The 22,651-nt window shown below is 42.0% G+C and overlaps 3 protein-coding genes and 1 pseudogene across 3 annotated transcripts; all 4 read left to right on the top strand.

Annotated features, from left to right (window-relative positions):
* The first annotated feature begins 41 nt into the window (after positions 1–41).
* LOC111973605 (gap junction Cx32.2 protein) lies at positions 42–2,167 on the top strand. The gene is made up of 2 exons (XM_024000988.3): positions 42–114; positions 683–2,167. Exon 2 carries the CDS (start codon positions 706–708, stop codon positions 1,579–1,581), a length of 876 nt encoding a protein of 291 aa, XP_023856756.1. The 5' UTR covers positions 42–114; positions 683–705; the 3' UTR covers positions 1,582–2,167.
* A 1,021-nt stretch (positions 2,168–3,188) lies between these two features.
* Positions 3,189–5,978, top strand: LOC111972486 (gap junction Cx32.2 protein). Its single transcript, XM_023999487.2, has 2 exons — positions 3,189–3,278; positions 4,816–5,978. Exon 2 carries the CDS (start codon positions 4,834–4,836, stop codon positions 5,575–5,577), a length of 744 nt encoding a protein of 247 aa, XP_023855255.1. The 5' UTR covers positions 3,189–3,278; positions 4,816–4,833; the 3' UTR covers positions 5,578–5,978.
* A 5,677-nt stretch (positions 5,979–11,655) lies between these two features.
* LOC111972923 (gap junction Cx32.2 protein-like) lies at positions 11,656–12,467 on the top strand (annotated as a pseudogene).
* Positions 12,468–13,550: 1,083 nt separating this feature from the next.
* On the top strand, positions 13,551–17,600 carry gja1b (gap junction protein alpha 1b). The gene is made up of 2 exons (XM_023999844.2): positions 13,551–13,705; positions 16,062–17,600. The coding sequence occupies exon 2, from the start codon at positions 16,075–16,077 to the stop codon at positions 17,224–17,226; it is 1,152 nt and encodes a 383-aa protein (XP_023855612.1). The 5' UTR covers positions 13,551–13,705; positions 16,062–16,074; the 3' UTR covers positions 17,227–17,600.
* Positions 17,601–22,651: the final 5,051 nt, after the last annotated feature.

Below are 22,651 nucleotides of genomic sequence, written 5' to 3'. Positions count from 1 at the left end.
AACGTGACAGGGAACCTGACGCAATCCTTACCACCATCCTCCAAAACTCAAGGTTCAACTCATGTTAGCGATCAGTTGGTCTTAGAGGTATATTCGCCATAGAGTCAGGACCAGGTAGGAGGCACCTTTTTTCTCCTCGTTTCACATTTTCCTATCCTTTGAGTCATTTAGTAGTAGTTTGTTCTGTAATTCTTTTGGATCTAATGAATTTTTATTAAAGTCATTATAAGAGTAGATTGTTCAGTACGTAAGGTGTTTGGGGTGTACTGATTACCATGCAATATCATAAAATATGAACATATTATTAATAGTAAATAAGGCATACATCAACTTTTCCTCATAATCAGTACATACTAGACATGAACTATAATCTAGCCTGTCATGTGCTTTTTGTTGCTTTTCATTATGTGACTAACTGCTTACATTTTAAGTTTGTTTTTGAACGAGGGTTATCTTTCAATATAGAAGGGTTATTACATACAATATATAAATATTGTCTTGATGATAGAGGGATATCAGTTTTAGGAACTTGGTCTTGATGCCGTTGTGTGCGTGCCCCAAAAATCAAATGAATGATTAAGGGTAAAAAGAGAAGTGGAAAATGTTTGACAACCTGACTTATTGATAAGATGGGCCTTCTACTGTCAAATTAATTAACTGGTTATTTTTTTCTCTTCTTTAGAAAGCCATTGAACATCAGCAAACATGGGAGACTGGAGTTTTCTTTCCACGTTACTGGACAAGGTGCAGTCCCACTCAACGGTCATTGGAAAGATATGGATGAGTGTCCTGTTCCTGTTCAGGATCATGGTTCTGGGTGCTGGAGCGGAGAGCGTGTGGGGCGATGAACAATCTGGTTTCTTATGCAATACGCAACAACCTGGTTGTGAAAATGTCTGCTACGACTGGATCTTCCCCATATCACACATCCGTTTCTGGGTCATGCAGATCATCTTCATCTCTACTCCAACTCTTCTGTACCTGGGCCATGCCATGCATGTCATCAGCCAGGAGAACAAGCTAAGAGTCATACTGCACAGCCAAGAAGATAATGGCATGTTGAAGAAGCCCAAATACACAGATGAAGCAGGGAAGGTCAGAATTAGGGGAGATTTGTTGGGCAGTTACATGACCCAGSTATTCTTTAAGATCATTCTAGAGATCGCTTTTATTGTTGGCCAGTACTACCTGTATGGGTTTGTCATGGTCCCCATGTTCCCTTGCTCCAAATCTCCCTGTCCCTTTACTGTAGAATGCTACATGTCTCGTCCCACAGAGAAGACCATATTCATCATCTTCATGCTGGTGGTGGCCTGTGTGTCTCTGGCTCTGAATGTGATTGAGGTTTTCTATCTGCTTTACACAAGAGTGAGATGTGGCGGCTCCAAGGGGCGCAGGTATCACACTACCTCAGCAGCGAACCCCGCCACCCTCTCCTCCTCTGGGTGGTCTGGTCGTGTGGATACTGAGATGGACACACTGAGACAGAACAAGATGAACCTGGAGTTTGAGAGTGGCCAGAGTTTAGGGGGTAGTCTGGATGGAGCTAAACAAGAGGAAAGGTTGCTAGGTCACCACTAAAACACGTGAAAGTTAATTAGCCATGATTGTATCTTGATCTTTTGTATTGTTGAAAATCTGAATTAATAAACTACCTGTTTTGCTTTCTTATGTTTATTGATTTAAACGCAGTGTACTAGTAGTTAGTGTATTTTATGTATTGATGTTGAATGTTTACTGTTCAATTGTGGACTACTACAAAATGAAATGTTACCCCTAAATGCCAATAAACCTTGATATCTGTGAAGTAGAAATGTCATTCAGTTATAATATCCCAATGGTATGTTCTATGTAACATTTTCTGTCATAGGAAGCTTTGGGATTTTGGAAATCTATTTCCCCAGTCAGATGAATTTGTGGATACCATTTCTATGTCTCCGTGTCCAGTATGAAGGAAGTTAGAGGTAGTTTAGTGAGCCCATGTTAGCTAGCGTTAGCACAATTACAGGAAGTCTATGGGTATCTGCTAGCATGGAGAAGGTGATAAAGGMCTTCTGCCAAAATCCCTACCACCTGGGGTCTTGAAATTATTTGTATATTGCCTGATGAATGTTAACAACCGAGATATTGTCTATCCTACAATACAATCTAGATATGCAGTGTTTATTTTTTTGAAGGAATAAATAAAATATATTGTAAAAAAAAATGTTTTAAATGTTTGTATTAATGGTGGTTGCATGAACCTTAGAGACTGAAAACTCATCAAACAATCACTGAAACATGTTACAATAACACACATGAAGGAATAGTTGATTCTCTTAGGACATTATTTATGGAAATATGGCTTTTAAATGAACATCACTGAAGAATAAGATCTTAATTTGATCACTATTTTCTTGCAGTAGTGTATTTAAGGTTTATCAACCCCTACAAAAAAATCCATAAATTATAATCCACCTAATAATTCACATTTCCTGTTGCTGCAGGATTATTTTCCTGCTGTAGCAAACTGGCTCAAATTAAGATCCTACATCTATCTGTATGTCTCCCAACCCTCAAAATAAAGTGGCTTATTATTATACCAGAACTTTGTCAAAATACCAATCCAGACAAATGTTCTAGGAGTGCAAGACTGTGTACACTGCATATGAAAATATTGCTATAGGCATAATTTGAAAATAAGGAATGGCACATCCTCCAACCCTCACAATAAAGGGGCTTATAGCTATAGTATAATAAAATAAGTATCCTCATTTTTTGCCAGAACTCTATTAATGTCAATTATGGCACATATTCCGAGAGAGCATTGTCAACAACAAAAATACAATTTCATACAGTATACTCTGAAAACTACCCAAAGAAATCCCCCACCAAAATATTGATTTAAGATTTCATGAACTTATATTACCCTTTGCCTACCTAGACCTAGACCACCCACATTTTCAATGAGAAATCATTAGCAAAGGCTAGGCCTTAGATTACAATGCTATTTCATGGTTATTACTGACTCATTTGGAAATACAAAATGACTCAATGTTAAAATGTACCTTATCATTGTTTTGCCAATTATTAACTTGTACAATCATTCCCAGGAACACATAATTCTAAACAGCAGATTTGTCATTTCCATGCACAACGTGTCAGCTCGCATGACAAGACAATTGTGTAATTCTACAAAACTAAAGTTCAAGGTAAACTAGTAGCAGTACGTAGCATTTGAGCATTTGTCACTACAACTGGTGGATGTTGTGTTCTGCCCAGAAGGTGTCTGTTTAAAGGTAAGACATATTTAATGAACTATTTTGTTGTTTTCACTTTACATGAAAACACATAAGAATGCAAATCTAATATCACCAAAACCAAAATGATTTATGGATAAGCTTGAACCATTGTAAGATGGACAACCTAGGCTTAAACATATCTTTAACCTAGAAACAAAAGTTTGAGTTTTTATTTAAATATTGATTTTGTGGTATTTGGGACATTTTACACTTACATACTTTGGGCATATCATAAAAATAAATCGAAATAATTTGTTTAAAAAATGATACTCAAAACAGAATGTACAGTCAGGCCCATAATTATTGGCACCCTTGATAAAGATTAGCAATAAAGGGAGTATAAAATACTGAGCTATATTGTAATTTGTAAGTCGCTCTGGATAAGAGCGTCTGCTAAATGACTTAAATGTAAATGTATGCTCAAACAAATATATTAATTATTTTATACTATTACAATTGCTCAGAGAAAGAGATATACAGTAGTTTAGAGATGTAGATTAGAGATCACATTGGGAGGTATCTTAGACCATTACTGCATACAGAATCCAGATCCTTGATATCCTTCGTCTGTGCTTTTGGAATCCCCTCTTCAATTCAAACCACAGGTTATCAACGGGGTTCAAGTCCGGAGGCTGAGATGATTTTGTTGTCAATTAACCATTTCTTTGTGGATTTTGATGTTTGCTTGAGGTTATTGTCTTGCTGGAAGATGCACCTTTGTCTGTTTTAGCCTCCTTGCAGAGGCAACCAGGTCTAAAATGTCCTGGTACTGGGTAAAGTTCATGATGCGTATGACCTTAACAATGGCCTCAGGACCAGTGGAAGCGAAATAGCCCAATAACATCAAATATGTTGGTGGTGGATCTTTGATGTAATGGAGCTATTTGTCCTTCCACTGGTCCTTGGGCCCTCTACCAAGTACCAGGACATGTTTAGTGCCATTATCCTTGCAAGGTGAGGTATTGAAAGCTATTGAAAACATAGTTGCCAGTCATTTTGACCGGTATCTTTTTTAGATTTTTTAAATGACTTGTTAAACAAAATCTCTGAGCAATTCTATTAGTATAAAATAATATTACAATATACTGTGGCTTAGCATTTGTATTATTTATTTTATAGAGTGTGCATTTATCAAGGGTGCCAATAATGTTGGGTCTGACTGTAATGTACTACATATATAAAAAACGTTATATACTGTATTTTGCTATTGAAAAACTGAATTATAATGTCTGATGCTAAAATATTATACATCAGATTTTGACTCAGAATACACTTAATCTCTTGATAACAGACAGCATGTGGAATCTCTCCATTTAGGCAATGCGTTTTATAGCTTACTTTACTCAAAGAAATAGCCTTACTATCCCATAAACAACTTGTGTTCTTCTCTCCGTAACACAGACTGCTCTCTGTTCATCTACTGTGTTTTTTTTTAACCTATTTAATCCTTTTTCATTCATTCTCATCATAGATTTCCAATCATTTGTCAGAATGTTGCCAATAGTGTAACTCAACCTTTTGCTTTGTTTTCTAGCCAGAGCTATCAGCAAAAATGGGAGAGTGGGGATTCCTGTCATCACTGCTGGACAAAGTGCAGTCACACTTCACGGTCATTGGAAAGGTTTGGATGACCGTCCTGTTTATCTTCAGGATCATGGTCCTCGGAGCAGGGGCGGAGAAGGTGTGGGGCGATGAGCAGTCCAATATGATTTGCAATACCAAACAGCCCGGCTGTAAGAACGTGTGTTACGACCACGCCTTCCCCATCTCCCACATCCGCTTCTGGGTCCTTCAGATCATCTTCGTCTCCACCCCAACGTTGGTGTACCTGGGACATGTTATGCACGTCATCCACAAGGAGAACAAACTGAGGCAATGGCTGAGTCAGGCAGGCAATGAGATGGGGAAAATGCCTAAGTATTCTGATGAGAAGGGTCATGTCAAAATCAAAGGTGAATTGCTGGCTAGTTACACAGCCAATATATTCTTCAGGATTCTGCTTGAGATAGCATTTATAGTGGGTCAGTATTACTTATATGGGTTTATTCTGGACCCCAAGATTGAATGCAGCAGAGCTCCCTGTCCGTTCACTGTAGAATGCTTCATGTCACGACCAACAGAGAAGACCATCTTCATCATCTTCATGCTGGTGGTGGCGTGTGTTTCTCTGCTGCTGAATGTGGTGGAGATATTATATCTGATCTGCTCTAAGTGTGGCTCTGGCTCAAGAAGACGAGCCCAAGAAGTCCCAGCCATCGCAATGCACAGCTGTCTGGATGGAGGCAGCACTGCCTGAAATCATTGATCACCACTCAACTATTCAGTGGCAGAGAAAGGATGACACGTGTAACAGGACCGAAACTTTGAGCTTTGATTTATTGTCCTCTGGTAAACCAAGCCAACATGTTGTATTTGTTCATGGTGTGCACTAGAAGGAAATCAAATGCAATGCAGCTTAATTTTCAGGAGTCTTGTCGCTCCTCAGTGAGATGGTCATCGAATTGGCTTTTTGTGATCATGTATGAATCTTAATATAATGCGATTCATCATACATTGTTTGGGTTATTGAAACCACACTGACCTAAAGTGACCAAAACAAAATCCAGAAAATATTTGTGGCTTTCAATATTTGTAAATATGTCAGTTTGATTTTTGTATTTATTTTATGTGGTTGTAAATAAAATGTAAAAAATGTGAGTTTGCCTGGAGTGTATTTTATGTTATAAGATGAGGAAAACGTTTAAATAACTATAAATAGGCGACTGGTGTGATGTTTTATACCATCATATTTTCTCCTGTCAATATACTGTATGTACAGCATATAAAAAAGTCAATCGTGCAGCAAAACTGGACTATGATGTGTGTACTGTATCAGTGATTTGACTGACTCAGACCAAAATATAAGCTGTAAATATAGCATAGACTTCTTCGGTCAAGAGGTGCAACAAAATCTTCATGGTAATAATGGACTATAGCAAATATGTGTGCAATGAGGCTGTAGACTACACGCTGTATGTATATCTGCAGGAATGTACAGTGTATTATTAAGTCAATTATGGTTTCATTTTATAAGACGCAAGTATAAGTACCTCATTTGTTAGATTTTCAATACAAGTGAATCATCTACTGTCTGTACTATTCAGTGAAAGTTTGCTTGAGAGTCGGGAGATGATGTGGAAACCGGCCACTAGGGGCAACAGTGAGCGCTGTTACCTTCAAGTAGATTTCGGATTTGCAAGGGCATTGGGGATGGTGGATCGGCGTACACATCTGCCTCTGATTCCAAAGGTTGCAAGTTGAAATCCAGCGATAGAAAGATGTTTTTGAGATTTTTGTTTTAAGCCTATCCCAAACCTTAACCCTTACCTTAACCATTCGGAGTTAATGCCTAATCTTTAGGAAGTAATGCCTAAACTTAACCCCAACCTTAAAAATGTGGAGTTAATGCCTAAACTTAACATTAAACACTTGGAAATTTTACTACATTTTCAACAACTTCAATTTTTTACATTTGAGAAACATGGACCAACGTTTAATTCTAACGTGAGACTGTGAGAGCTAGTTGCATAAAGCACAATGAACTCCAGATTAATCTTTGACACCTGATGTGTTGCATGGGTAAATCTACTCAAACTCTGAATTACACAATAATTCATAATTGTTAACAAAAAGAACTAGCGATACAAAGACAGGGCACATAGCGTTGAACTTGAGGGTGCTACTAGGATATAAGACTATGATGCAAATAAGTTACTGGGTCATACCATGATACAGGAATAGATCTCAATAAATACTGGGAATAAATTAAAACCGTGATAGGATCTGAGGCTCTGAATGCACACTTTAAATAACCCCTCCAGCCTGTACATGAGGCTGCCTCTCAACAAACCTGCCACTCAAGCTCAGTAGCTTAATGTGACGCACACAAATATGTATGGTCATATTGTTGATGTTTAATTTAGTTTGTTATTTTATTTTTTGCTCCTCTCTGTTGTGTACCTGGGCCCTTAGTCCCGTGTCGCAGGCATCCCAAAAAAAAGAAGCAGTTTTGTGTTTGTCTTTCTCTGCCACCTCCACCTGGTTGAAGCCACTCACCAGCTCAAGGGTGTGGAACCAGCAGGCGCCACTCAGTGCATCCAGGATTCTTCAATTCTTGGGAGTGGATAAGCATCTCGTCTCGTTGTAGCATTCAGTCTCCTGTAATCCATCCACATCTTTATTGAGCCATCCTTCTTCAGCAGTTTGATGTCAGCCTTGACCTTCTTCTACTGACTTGGTGGAAAACATCTGTACCTCTGACGTACTGGAACATCATCTATGTGAGGAATCTCATGTTCCATCAGGTCAGTGTATCCTACATCTCCATCCCCTTTAGCAAAAACATCAGAGTACTTACGCAGTAAACCCCTGACCTGTTCTTCCTGAGATGGACTCAATTTGTGAAACTGTAGATTGTTCACCTGTTGTGAAATGGATGGTTTATCTGGTTTTGAACACACCTGAATATGTTCTATGAATACAGTAGACCTACTCTCATCAGGAATATCTGTAAACATAACCTCTGTTTCTGAACTGCTAAACACCACCTCTGCTGACTGGGCGGAAGCTAAATGCATACCTGGTTCCAGATACTCATTCTCTACCCCCACATTCATAACTGGCATCATTAACTGGCCTGTTGCTTGAGCTATAAAGGCACTGGTGATTAAGATACCAGCTGGTAAGTCACCTTCCTCTGGTGTCAAAGGTTCTAACAGTACTGGTGCCCCTGGGCTGAGCCCAACCTGGCAGCCAGTGGCTGAGACCAACTTCATAGTGGGATTAAAAGGTGTGCAGTGGAGAGAAGATTTACAAACTTGTTGTCCTGTTTGTCCTAGGCTCAACATACCTCTAAGGCCTGCCTAAATGTGGCTTCACACTGGTATCTGGCAGTCTTGTGGACCATGATGCTGCTTGAGAATGCTGAAATAATTTTGAATTACATTAATTCCCACTAGTCCTGGAACCTCCCCTTTTCTCTCCCTGGTATCTGGGTCCATGGAGTCCTTGACCACTATAATTCTATAAGGACCAACGCTGGAGTCGAGAAGCAGGTACGGGGAGTCAACATTTAATTAGGAACAGACATGAAACAAGACAGGAACAGCGTCAGCACACGGATATACAAAGACAGACGACAGTCACTGCAGCAGCGGGGAACAGAGCTGGGGAACTGACAAATATAGGGGATTGAGTCCAGGTGAGTCCAATAAATCGCTGATGCGCGTGACGAGGGACACAGGTGTGCGTAATGATGGTGGCAGGAGTGCGTAATGCTGGTGAGCCCGGCGCCCTCGAGCGCCCGGGGGGGAAGAGTGGGAGCAGGCATGACAGAATTCCCTGTTTTGGCCTCCCGAGATGGGCAGCAGTCTAAGTATCGCGGTGCACTGTATCGCAGTGTTTGAGGCATCACTACAGACCCGGGTTCGATGTTGCAGCCGGCCGCGACCGGGAGACCCATGAGGCGGAGCATAATTGGCCCAGCTTCGTCCGGTTTAGGGGAGGGTTTGGCCGCCTGGGATGTCCTTGTTCCATTGCGCTCTAGCGACTCCTTGTGGCGGGCCAGGCACATGTACGCTGACACGGTCGCCAGTTGTACAGTGTTTCTTCCGACACGTTGGTAAGGCTGGCTTCCGGGTTAAGTGAGCAGTGTGTCAAGAAGCAGTGCGGCTTGGCAGGGTCATGTTTCGGAGGACGCATGGCTCTCGACCTTCACCTCTCCAGAGTCCGTACGGGACAAGACTGTAACTACCAATTGGGGATATCACAAAATTGGGGAGAAAATATATAAAATATAAAATAAAATACATTTTGTTTTGAAAGGGTTTTACCCATTACCACTACATCCAACTCTAGGTTGCCTACATAAGGGATGTCTAGACCCTTTTCTGCTTCAGCACAAGCCAACCACAATCTGACAGCAGACCTAGACCGTCAGCTTCAAGGTGTAGGTTTCTTTAAAGAAACTCTCTGTGATCATGCACCCCGTGGAACCTGTATCAATCAAACAGTTTGTATCTAAAACCGTGTCGGTTTTCCACAACCGACACGTGGCCCTCGGCCGAGCTGGCATGGTTTGCCTCCTGCCCCCTTGCTAGGTTGGGGTTCACACTCTGGTTACAACACCTGGCTATGTGGCTAGGACATTAACATTTGAAACAAATTGGTAGGTTAGCCACTTCATCCACAAGTGTTTTATGTTGAGTTTGAACAGCTTCAAGTAGCTGTAGTAGTATTGGGTCTGTCTGATTCTTAACCGATGTGGCTTCACAATCAACTGGATCCTGCACCTCATGATGTGATTTAGATTCTCCCTGAAGTGAAGGGCTGTACATCTAGGAAAGATGGGTTAGGGCTTTGTCTAATCATTTTCTTAAAGTCTCTACATAATGCTTCATCTTTGACATTTTCAGGAAATACATTTCTGAGTGTATTATCCTCATCTTCAAAGGTCTTGGGATCACCAGCCAGCTAACCTCCCCTCCAAGATACTCTCTGGGTTAGAACAACCACTAGAAGGTCTGTATTTTATCTCTTGTTTATTTAACTAGGCAAGTCAGTTAAGAACAAATTCTTATTTCACTGACTGGGTAGCTGTGATATAACGCGAACGCATAGCACCTTTTACATCCTCAACCCACTCATGAGTAACATGTTTTGCTGCCGCGTAAGCTAAAGGATACAGAACCTGATGAATAGAACTGTTAAACCAAAGCAGCTTTCTTACCTCAGAGGTGAGCACCGTCTCTTCACACCAGTTATTTTCTACTGAACTCTCTTGATGTATTGGATTCTCTCCTCTTACAGTTTGACATCTGTTTGTATCACTATGATGTCAACACCGTCCACCCCCATACTCACTGACACCCTGCACGACTTTCATTCCTCTTTACAAATGTTTAAACCAAGGAAGGCGGAACTCATGTTCTTCCTCAGAACTGCTTTTTCAACTAAATATGTCATCATTGGTCAGTCAACACCCAATGTCTCATCCCTGTGAAGTAATCAAATGTCTGTAAATCCAAAAGGCCATGGTGGATTCATGGATGTTATCAAACATGATCCATGGTATTTGGTTCTTACCTACTGTAGAGAATAGGCAACTGGTACTTTTCAAAGATGCCTAACATCAACAGATGCGTTTGCTCATGGAGGATCTCAGCTGTGTACAATCATTTCAAGTACTGACACAAACATTCAGATAAGACAAACATCCGGTAAGAATCACTAACTTTCTGCAGACAATACAGTCAGAGAGGGTTGAATGACTCCACAGAGTGTGTTTGGATCTCACATGTTTAGATCTTCTTTGTGCTGAAGTTAACATGAGGTGAGGGTGGAGTATCAAAAGGTCATCCACTTTTCAAGGAAGTGACCCATTGTTGCATGGGTCAAATTCATAAGTGAAGTCTGATTGGTGTAAAAGTGTATCAAGGTGTGGGTGTAGCAGGTGCATTGGAAGTCAGGCGCAGGAGAGCAGAGATGAGTGGACAAGGCACTTTACTGAGGCAATATATTAATATAACGCAACTGCGTCACAAAACCAAATGCCCTCAGAACAGGCGAGGCAGCACTAAGTACAAAAATAACAAGGTACAACGTACAGGCTGTCAAAAAGCACGGGTGTAAAATAGAACCCGGCGCAAACCAGCCGGAAGAGTGCCAACCTGACAATCAACAATTACACACACAGACATGGGGGGAACAGAGGGTTAAATACACGACATGTAATGAGGGAATGAATACCAGGTGTGTGGGAAAACAAGACAAAACAAATGGAAAATGAAAGGTGGATCGGCGATGGCTAGAAGACCGGTGACGTCGACCGCCGAACGCCGCCCGAACAAGGAGAGGGACCGACTTCGGCGGAAGTCGAGACAAAGTGTGACAAGCATGCAGTGTGACTGAGTCAGGCTGACCAAACCCATCAGGTTTATAAGAATGGCCTACCCTTTCAGTCTTTCAATATCCTAATCCATGGGCACAAACATTATTCCTCACCTCCGGCTTGTAGATGAAAATGTATTTCTGACCTGAGCAACAAAACTGGTGAGTAAATCAGTTTTGTACAAACTGAGGATAATACAGTATCTCATGTAAATGTAGATATCAATAGAAATATACAGTAAACTATCATAGATTTTGATTAGAAATTATTTAAACTTAATTTTAAAATAGTCCTGTGAAACAAATGTACTTCTCCAGTCAGGTTGACAGCTCACTCGTCTACTATCAAAGTCAAAGTATGATTTCACTATTTCTCTATGAAGTGATTCCTGAKTAAAATGTAATTAGAATACTCCTTTTCTTATTCCATAGATACTAATCAGCCGCAATGGGGGACTGGTCTTATCTTTTAAATTACTGGACAAGGTGCAGTCCCACTCAACGGTGATTGGGAAGATATGGATGAGTGTCCTGTTCCTGTTCAGAATCATGGTTCTGGGTGCTGGAGCGGAGAGCGTGTGGGGCGATGAACAATCTGGTTTCATATGCAATACGCAACAACCTGGTTGTGAAAATGTCTGCTACGACTGGATCTTCCCCATATCACACATCTGTTTCTGGGTCATGCAGATCATCTTCATCTCCACTCCAACTCTTCTGTACCTGGGCCATGCCATGCACGTCATCAGCCAGGAGAACAAGCTAAGAGCCACACTGCACAGCCAAGAAGATAATGGCACGTTGAAGAAGCCCAAATACACAGATGACCGGGGGGAAATCAAAATCAAGGGAATACTGCTGCGTAGCTACATGACCCTATTGCTCTTTAAGATAGCTTTAGAGCTCACTTTTATTGTGGGACAGTACTACTTATATGGGTTTGTCATGAAATCCTTCTTCCAATGTCAACAAGAGCCCTGTTCCAAACTGGGTGCTGAATGCTTCATGTCCCGTCCTACAGAGAAGACCATTTTCATAATATTCATGCTTGTTGTGACCACTGTGTCTCTGCTTTTGAATGTGGTCGAGGTGTTTTATTTGATTTGCACCAGAGTAAAATGTGGAGCCAAGAAACAGTGCCCACTGCATATTAACTCATCTGAGAACACAGCCACCCTCTACAATCCAGCATCAGCATGGCACGGTAACATGGATGGACATAAAGATCACTCACTCATCACTTCACAGAGTCCAGAGTGAAGCTGAACTGTTGGAGGAAGAGAAAAACATTTGTTAGGCTTCCAATAGATTTCACTTGATGATATTCTGCTCTGTGAAGTGACATACTGTAATGGGTGGCCTACAAGTAATATAAAAAGTGTAAAGTTACATTCCAGTGAATTGAGTATGTGTTTGTTCATGTTACAGTTAATTTCTATGCTGACAGTGTGATGCCAAATGTTTGGCAGACTATGTATACTGTAAAAGGAAATTCGAAAAACACCACACAGCCACTCATTCCCAGAGCATACACTAGATGGCAGCATAAACTTGGTGATTGAGATCACGTGAACAGCACTGCTGATCTGCAGTACAGTATAGGCTATATGTTATAGTCTTATCTATAGGTCTAGATCTATGTACATAAGCACACGCAACACAAGTTACCTTTCATGTCAAAGTTCCGTATTATAGTGCAACATAAAATCGTTAGGCTTCTTGATGAATTACTCTCATGAATTACTCACACTTATGGTCTGTCATTTTTATTGAACCTTTATTTAACGAGGCAAGTCAGTTAAGAACAAATTCTTATTTACAATGACGGCCTACCAAAAGGCAAAAGGCCTTCTGCCAGGATGGGGGGCTGGGATTAGAAATACATTAAATATAAATATAGGACAAAACACAAGAGAGACAACACAACACTACATAATGGGAGACCTAGGACAACAACATAGCATGGCATAAGAAATGATGAAAAACAAGATTATCAAATATGTTTTGATCTACATGCGATTAATATGAATTCTTTTAACCCATTAAAACATAGCCAATTCCACAACTAGGCTATTAGTTTACAGGTTTGCCCACAGGACCTAACACAGAACGCTTTAGTATAGGCTGTAGACTTGATCTTGGTAAAGTTTTAAATTCATGTTGGTCTGAAAAAGGTGCTATTAATCTTTGTTATAAAAAAATATATTCTATTGCACAATTACATTTCAGTAGGAGAAAAGTACAGAAACCGAGCGTAAGGATGTCTAAGTCTTGACGTAGGGGTCAGGTGACTGACTCCAAACTTTTCTCTCCATCGTTTATTTTTTTTCTCTCCCCCAGCCCGTATGTGGACTGTTATAAGCAAGGAAAGTTTGACAAGTCAGTCTCAGATTCTCCGTGGTCCCGAACTTGGATTTCAAGAAAGCGGTGACTGTTTTCAAGAAGTGACGGAGAAGTCCTTTTAAGGGCTCTCTTCTGACTTCTCAGTAACTTTCCAGGTAAGCTTTGCGCTATTTCAACTGCCATTATTGACATGAAGAAGTAAAAATTCGTATCTATATATATTTTTGTCACTGTCAGAAGTTATGCGGAGAAACTAATTTGCGCTCAGAATCCAGACACACTGTGTCAATCCAGACGCATTGCATTTCTATAGGCTATCTGCTATAGTATGGTCCATAATATATCCTTTATAAAACATTCCATTTTTTCTGGGTTTAACAAGCAAAAGTTTAAATGATCCATCTGTTTCTTTTGCTGTTTTATTTTTCCAATTTCGTCTGTTGAGTGCTTTTAAGATAAACGAGTAACCTGAGGCAAATTACTCAAAGCAGCATGGAATGAATAATTATTACAAGCTTTATAGAGGACTTTAACTGAACAGCGTATACGTTGTAAACTGAGGATTGATTTGTTTTAAAACAAGCTACATCGTAACCAAGCATATTGACATGCTTCATTGATATTTTTCCTTGGCCTTATAGAAAATCTTCGTGAAATGGGATCAAGTTGGGCTACTCAGATTTTTAAAGGTCTTCCTTGCATCTTGAGAGCACAGTTTAAATCCTCTTCCAATGTCAGGACATCTTGAAGTTGAGCTGATGTGCTTACAACCTTACAAATTGCTTTATTCACCCAACTTCTCGTTTCAATTGCTGTAATAACATAATGTCAAGATCAGATATCTCAGGCGGATGATGGCATCGGTGGGTTTCTTACTGTAGATCAGCAATGTCTACATGGACGTGTTTCTTCTTCTTCAAGTTTCCAAATGGTACTGTGATATTAAATAGGCCTATAAATGACTCAGTGAAACATATATATATATATATAGATATTTTTATCATAGTACCATCATTGTTGAGTAGGAAGCAGTCCTTGGTTATTTTCCACTATACTGTAGGCAGTACAGTAGTAGCTGTGAAGCCATGCTGTTGGTACACCCTCCAACAGATCGCTTTACTGATCTATGTTTGTTTATTGTGCAGTCATTCCAGGGACTTCATTTGTTTACTGGCATCACTCAGAATCTTCATTCAGATGGTATTCATGTTTTCAAACTTGATTCCCATCTGACATGCAGTGTCATTAGTATCTGTAAGAATTGTGTCTTTGTAGCGGAGCTAGGCAGGTCGCTAATATGCATACAATGAACTGGGGCCCTGTGCTCTAGACTCAGAGGCTCAGAGAGAGCGCGTTCCAGACACTCCCCAGCAGGAGAGCTGTTGGTCCCCAGTCTTAGGCTTACACTGAGAGCAGAGAGCTACAGTATCGTGCCTTAGTACACTGTCCACTTCCTTCATAGGCTGTTATAGGTGGAGTTTCTTCCGGATTTTGGGAATGATATCTACTGAGGATGATAGTTAATGAGGATAAAAATGACACATCTACTATGAAGATCGGTTAGTTATTTTCTCCGCTGACTAGTAAATGCATGTGTTATGTGAGGAACAGTAACCGTGTCTAAAACTGCACGACATTTCTTTGAGACTGGGGGGTATTTGCATAGCAATCCTTAGATTACACAGTACGGCACAATTTAACATTGACAAATGCTTACATACACGCTATTTGACATCTTTTAATTTGGTCGGCGTCTCTTATTTCTACTTTGTTTCATGTTTATTACAGTTGTTAACAAACAATGGTTTGATGAGAAACAGGTCCCCGGCGCATGTTTTCATACTCTGCCGATGAAGGGGAAACAAATGTCTGCGCTTGTGTTTCACCAACCTGGGCCCTATCATCTACCATTACACTGTTCACTTACTCAGTATTTTAAGAAGTTCCATCAACACTGGTAGGACCACACAATGTGATTCTCCTCTCATTACTTCCAATAGGAAGACAATAGGCTTTAAAATGGCTCTCTGGATTGATGAATTATTAAGCATAGTGAAAGGTGGTCGTTGACATTGGTCTTGTTCAGGTCTTTTCCGGCAATTGGATTTGTTCTGTGCGTCACTACAGCCATCACAAGACTCCTAGTTGTTACACATTTTCCTCAAACATTGAGATGTGTTTGACACATAGGTTTGACTCTGTACCGGTACCCCGTATATTGTTATTTACTGCTGCGTTTTAATTATTTGTTTTTCTTATCTCTTACTTTTTTTGGTCTTTTTTTTTTTTTAGGTATTTTCTTAAAACTGCATCATTGGTTAAGGGCTTGTAAGCATTTCACTGTAAGGTCTACACCTGTTGTATTCGGCGCATGTGACAAATAAAATTTGATTTGATTTGATCCGATTCACAAATGTAACTTGAGATATAGTGCTATATAACCATGTTTACTGTATATAGGAATATGTTTGAACACTTACAATATATTCATTATTTTCTGTCTAATTGCAGCTAAAACTCCATCATGGGTGACTGGAGTGCTTTGGGGAGGCTACTGGACAAGGTTCAGGCTTACTCCACGGCTGGAGGGAAGGTGTGGCTCTCTGTCCTCTTCATCTTCAGGATCCTGGTGCTGGGGACGGCTGTGGAGTCTGCCTGGGGGGACGAGCAATCCGCCTTCAAGTGCAACACCCAGCAACCTGGTTGTGAGAACGTGTGTTACGACAAATCCTTTCCTATATCACATGTAAGGTTCTGGGTGCTACAGATTATCTTTGTCTCGACGCCGACTCTTCTCTACCTTGCCCATGTGTTCTACCTGTTGCGAATAGAGCAGAAGATTAACCGCAAAGAGGAAGGGCTGAAAACCATCCAGAACGACGGAGGCGACGTGGACGTACCTCTGAAGAAGATTGAGTTAAAAAAGCTCAAGCATGGGCTGGAGGAGCATGGGAAGGTTAAGATGAAGGGAGCCCTCTTGAGAACCTACATCGTCAGCATTTTCTTTAAGTCCATCTTTGAGGTGGGCTTCCTGGTCATACAGTGGTACATTTACGGCTTCAGCTTGGCTGCTGTCTACACCTGTGAGAGGTCCCCCTGCCCKCACAGAGTCGACTGTTTCCTCTCCAGACCCACTGAGAAAACCGTCTTCATCATTTTCATGCTGGTGGTCTCTCTGGTCTCCCTGGTTCTGAACGTCATTGAGCTCTTCTACGTGACGTTCAAGAGGATCAAGGACCGCGTGAAGGGGAAACAACCGCCCYTCCACTACCCTGGCACRGGGACATTAAGCCCCACTCCCAAGGATCTSTCCACCACTAAGTATGCCTACTATAATGGCTGTTCCTCTCCCACTGCCCCCCTGTCACCCATGTCACCCCCGGGGTACAAGCTGGCCACTGGGGAGAGAACCAACTCCGTTCGCAACTACAACAAGCAAGCCAACGAGCAAAACTGGGCCAACTACAGCACGGAGCAGAACCGCCTGGGCCAGAATGGCAGCACCATCTCCAACTCCCATGCACAGGCCTTTGACTTRCCTGACGACACCCAGGAGAGTAAGAAACTGACCCCAGGGCACGAGCTGCAGCCGTTGGCCTTGATGGACCCCAGGCCCTGCAGTCGAGCCAGCAGTCGCATGAGCAGTCGGCCAAGGCCAGATGATCTAGATGTCTAGCCCCTCCCCAGCCCCCCCTGTCGGTGGCCTTGGTGCCAGAGAACAGAGAGTACAAGGGGGGCGGGGCGGGGCAGGGCGGGGCATAGCCCATTCACTGTCCTAACTAGAGAGTCAATAAAGAGACATTAAAATACTTACACTGTTGGAGGTACTATACATTTATTGATGACTTTGAAACTAGTGGAGCTAACAAGCTTTAACAACAAAAACATCTAGTGGGCGAAGAACATGTGATCCTGTTCCGATAACTGTGCCCACGTTTCACTTTAGAAGAATATGCCTTGGCGATGTGTTAGTTATCATGTTTTTACCTGTAGGTTTCATTTTATAGCCTCACACAGTTACATTCCATTTAGAAAGATTGCACTTCAATATAATAGCAATGTGTCTTTTTCCATGCTTTGCAAGTAGTTTGAAAACATTTGGCTTGTATGTCTCCGTCACACTCATCTTCTGTATGACTTCCAAGTCTGTCTTGTGAAACAGGATTGTAAGAAGGATGCTCAGTTTCATGAATTAATATTTATTTATTAGTAAAAGTACATCCACCACTAGATAAAAATGTACTACTATCCAAGGTCATATCCATATAAATTATATAAAGTCACTACACCCAACTGCATATTTATTGATAATAATAAAAAATTATTAATACAATACATTTTTCTCAACAAATAAGAGGTTGCTTTTATTATCGTGGACTGTCATTTCCTGATAAACTTTGAATTTATGTGGTGTCGGTTGTTTTATTTGATATTTGTTGTTTGGGGTTTTGTGGGTAAGAGGTTGCTTTCAGATTGTGGACTCAAGCTGCTGTAAGAGAAATACAGAGCAACAGTTTTCTATTGCTACATTTGGGTCTCGAAGCATCTTTGAAAGAAAGCCTTTATTTTTTCCTAATTTTAAAGTGTACGTCTGCTTTTTCTTTTCTTTCCTGTAGGATGGTAGAGGGCAGTAGAATAATTATTTGTCTTTTACCTTTGGAGTGACATTTTTTTTTTGAACTCAATGTAATCATTGCTGCTTGAGAGATAGATTTTTAGTACTGTAATTCAAGCTAACTGTTTCACCAATGTGAGTTTTTAGAAGACTGCTTATAGAGCTAGACTAATATTTAGTCAAATATATTAAAAGGTATATGCCAATGTAGCTCCACAACTACCAAACATTTGTAGATGGGATTTCATGTTTTCTGTGGGGGGGTTTTCTCTCCCAATTTTGCATCATGGTATTTCGGTACGTCAACAGAGAGTTTCATGGGTTATTCAGCTACAATGGTGTTTGCACTGAGATCTTGACTACGGTGTAATATGAGGCAAAAAAAGTGGCAAATGTTTTCTGATATGTAAGTTACTAATTCATGTTACTACACCAGGCAGAAATCAATACAGTACATACATTGACAGGGCTTTTTTTGTGACCGCTGGTTTCTATGATCTCAAAAGGCTAAAGCAAAGGGCCTCCATTCAGAATACAAGACACACTTCAGTGTACATTTGTTTAATTATGCGGTCAGATAATGTCATTCCATGGAAATCCACTGTTGTACAGTGTGTAAGTGCATGAGAGCAAGAAACAAAACTCATTAATTATATCTGTGAAAGGCTATTTTAACCAATAAAGATTTTTTCTTTCTTTACAAGTCTGTCATCATATGCACCTCATTCTGCCTTTCCTCTTCTTGATTCAGTCTATGTGTCTATAGTCCAGACTCATTGGGCCACCAGAACCTAAGTGCCTTAAAAATAGGTATTAAATAGATATTATGGTCAAAAGATACATTTGTCATGTGTTGAGACTACAGTAGCCTTTCTTCTATCATAGGTAACAACCCCCCTCCCCCCAAATGATCATATATGATCCCCTGCTCGTGGATATTAAGAGAATGATAAGTACTATATAGTATATGTTGTGAAAATGCCTTGGAGACTTTGAAAACTTCATAATATGCAAAGACTCAGCACTTTTTTCTGTTATCCAAGTTTCCTATTTAACCTTTCCACAAAGCTAAATAAAACCACATGTTTGGATCCAGTCTGTAGACCACATGTGGCTGGAGCCGAATAGAAAAGCTTGACTTTGATCCGATGCTAATTAATCTACATTTTTAATTTAACAATTACTTTTTATCAGGACTTTTAAACAAGATGTCACTGTAAGACACAAAAACAGTRGAAACACACCATTTAAAATAAAAATATTTATTACATAATGTATTTACATAACAGAACATACCAATTAAGAACTGTTGCCAGAGTTTGAAAAGTAACAGAGCAGCAGTTTACTCAATTAAGATAAAGTTATCTTAAATGTGTTTCAACAATCTGTATTCTCTGTTTAAAAGCAAATGCATTACTGTTGAGTACTAAATGGCAGAAATAGTTCAAATGTAAAACAAAATTAGCAAAACTAAATCACAGCATTTTCACATTTCAAACAGTAGTCCTAGCACATTTGAAAGCATTCAGAAGGTGATGGATAACGATAGCACTACAACTTCTGACTCTCTGGCGCAGATGCTAACCACATGCATACTTGATAAATGTCAAATAAAGTCCTGTGATTGTAACTGCATTGGTGCAGTGGTCAGGTTAGAAAGACAACATTTTACTGTGTTTATGCATGTTTCATTGCTTCTTTTTAGACAACAAGGATTCAAATGAGAACAGCTTTACAGCGCTTTAAACTTTATTTTCTTCACAGACTACTGTGAACCTCAATGTCTGAGTTACATTTCCACCGCCTGTTCAACCGTTCAGACCACAAGGCCAGGGCGGTGCTACCAATACATACTGTAGTAAAGCTAGTAGAAACAGCTGGTGCCTGGTGTAGACCTCACGTGATATTGTCACGCCCTGGCCATAGAGAGGTTTTTATTCTCTATTTTGGTTAGGCCAGGGTGTGACTAGGGTGGGCATTCTAGTTTCTTTATTTCCTATGTTTTCTATTTCTTTGTGTTTGGCCGGGTGTGGTTCTCAATCAGAGGCAGCTGTCTATCGTTGTCTCTGAATGAGAACCATACTAAGGTAGCCCTTTTTTCCCCACTTCTTTGTGGGAAGTTTACTTTTGTTTAGGGCACTAGCCTTAGCTTCACGGTTTGTTTTTGTAGTGTTTTATTGTTTTGTTCGTCATTTTATTAATAAAGGAAAATGTACGCTCACCACGCTGCATCTTGGTCTCTTTCATTTAACGGCCGTGACAGAACTTCCCACCACCAACACCGAACCAAGCAGCGTGGTAAGGAGGAGCACGATTCCACGATTCCTGGACTTGGGAGGAGATCCTGGACGGTAAGGGACCTGGAGGCAGGCTGGGGAGTATCGCCGTCCACGGGAGGAACTAGAGGCAGCAAGAGCGAGGCGGCAGTGTTTTTTTGGGTGGGCTGAGTCAGGTTGGAGACCTGAGCCAACTCCCCGTGCTTACCGTGGCGAGCGTCGTACTGGTCAGGCACCGTGTTATGCGGTGGAGCGCACGGTGTCTCCAGTGCGCGTGGACAGCCCGGTGCGCTACCTTCCAGCTCCCCAAATCAGCCGGGCTAGAGTGGGCATCCAGCCAGGTCGGAGGATGCCGGCTCAGCGCATCTGGCCGCCAGTACGTCTCTACGGCCCGGGATATCCTGCGCCGGCTCTGCGCACTGTGTCTCCGGTGCGTCTGCACAGCCCGTGCGTCCTGTGCCTGCGCCCCGCATCTCAGGGCGAAAGTAACCATCCAGCCAGAACGGGTTGTGCAGGCTCCTAGCTCGAGACTCCAGTGCCCTCCACGGCCCAGTGTATCCGGTGCCTCTGCCTAGGACAGGGCCTCCTGTATGTCTCTCCAGCCTGGTGAGTCCTGTGCCTGTGCCTCCCGTATGTCTCCCCAGCCTGGTGAGCCCTGTGGCAGCTCAACGTACCCAGACTGCCCATACGTCTCCTCCCTCCAGTGATGATCCATGGCAACGAAGCCTCCAGTGAAGATCCATGGCAAGAAGCCTCCAGTGATGATCAATGGAAAGAGCCTCCAGTGATGATCAATGGCAAGAAGCCTCCAGTGATGATCCATGGCACGAAGCTCCAGTGATGATCCATGGCAAGAAGCCTCCAGTGATGATCCATGGCACGAAGCCTCCAGTGATGATCCATGGCACGAGCCTCCAGTGAGGAGTCATGGAACAAAGGCCTCCAGTCCGGAGCCTCCAGCGACGTTCTCTCAGTCCGGAGTCTCCAGCGACGGCCTCCAGTCGGGGGCCCCAGCGAGGGTGCCCAGTCCGGGGCCCGCAACGAGGGTGCCCAGTCCGGGGCCCGCAACGAGGGTGCCCAGTCCGGGGCCCGCAACGAGGGTTCCCATTCCGGGGCCCGCAACGAGGGTTCCCAGTCCGGGGCCCGCAACGAGGGTGCCCAGTCCGGGCCCGCAACGAGTGTGCCCAGTCCGGGGCCCGCAACGAGGGTGCCCAGTCCGGGGCCCGCTACAGGGGTCCCAGTCCGGGGCCCGCCACGTGGGTCCCCAGTCCGGGGTCGCCGGCGAGGGTCCCCGCACCAGAGGCGCCACCAAAGTGGGGGGAGCCAGAGGCGGAGCGGGGTCTACGTCCCGCACCAGAGCCGCCGCCGTAAAGGAAGCCCAACCGGACCCTCCCCTTTAGAGTCAGGTTTTGCAGCCGGAGTCCGCACCTTTGGGGGGGTACTGTCACGCCCTGGCCATAGAGAGGTTTTTATTCTCTATTTTGGTTAGGCCAGGGTGTGACTAGGGTGGCATTCTAGTTTTCTTTATTTCTATGTTTTTCTATTTCTTTGTGTTGGCCGGGTGTGGTTCTCATCAGAGGCAGCTGTCTATCGTTGTCTCTGATTGAGAACCATAATTAGGTAGCCCCTTTTTCCACCTGTCTTTGTGGGAAGTTTACTTTGTTTAGGGCACATAGCCTTTAGCTTCACGGTTTGTTTTTGTAGTGTTTATTGTTTTGTTCGGCGTCATTTTTATTAATAAAGGAAAATGTACGCTCACCACGCTGCACCTTAGTCCTCTTCTGTTAACGGCCGTGACAGATATTTCACGTCACAAAATAAGCTTTTAAAAGTTATTTATTCCTTTTATCATGTCAGTAGGGTGGAAATMAGTTTTATTAGGCATCTTTGACAGATTAGCCATTCCCTTGCCCTCTAAAGGAAAGACAGCTTGCAAAACTACAGATGAATGGGTAGCACAACACATCAGAAGTGAGATAAACTATCTACTGTACTGTATATGGTAGATATAGCCAGGTCCATAATTATTGGCAACCTTTGATAAAGATGAGCAAAAAAGACTATATGAAATATATAATACAAATACTGAGCTATATTGCATATTGCAAGAAAAATATTCCCATAACATCAAAGATCCACCACCATTTTTTACCGTGGGTATGAGGTACTTTTCTGCATATGCTTCTGTTTTTCTACGCCAAATCCACCAC

This window comes from Salvelinus sp. IW2-2015, linkage group LG14 (genome assembly GCF_002910315.2).
Source record: "Salvelinus sp. IW2-2015 linkage group LG14, ASM291031v2, whole genome shotgun sequence".
NCBI classification, from domain to species: Eukaryota; Metazoa; Chordata; class Actinopteri; order Salmoniformes; family Salmonidae; genus Salvelinus; species Salvelinus sp. IW2-2015.
The sequence above is the reverse complement of the archived record's forward strand: the minus strand, read 5'-3'. Positions and strand labels throughout refer to the sequence as shown.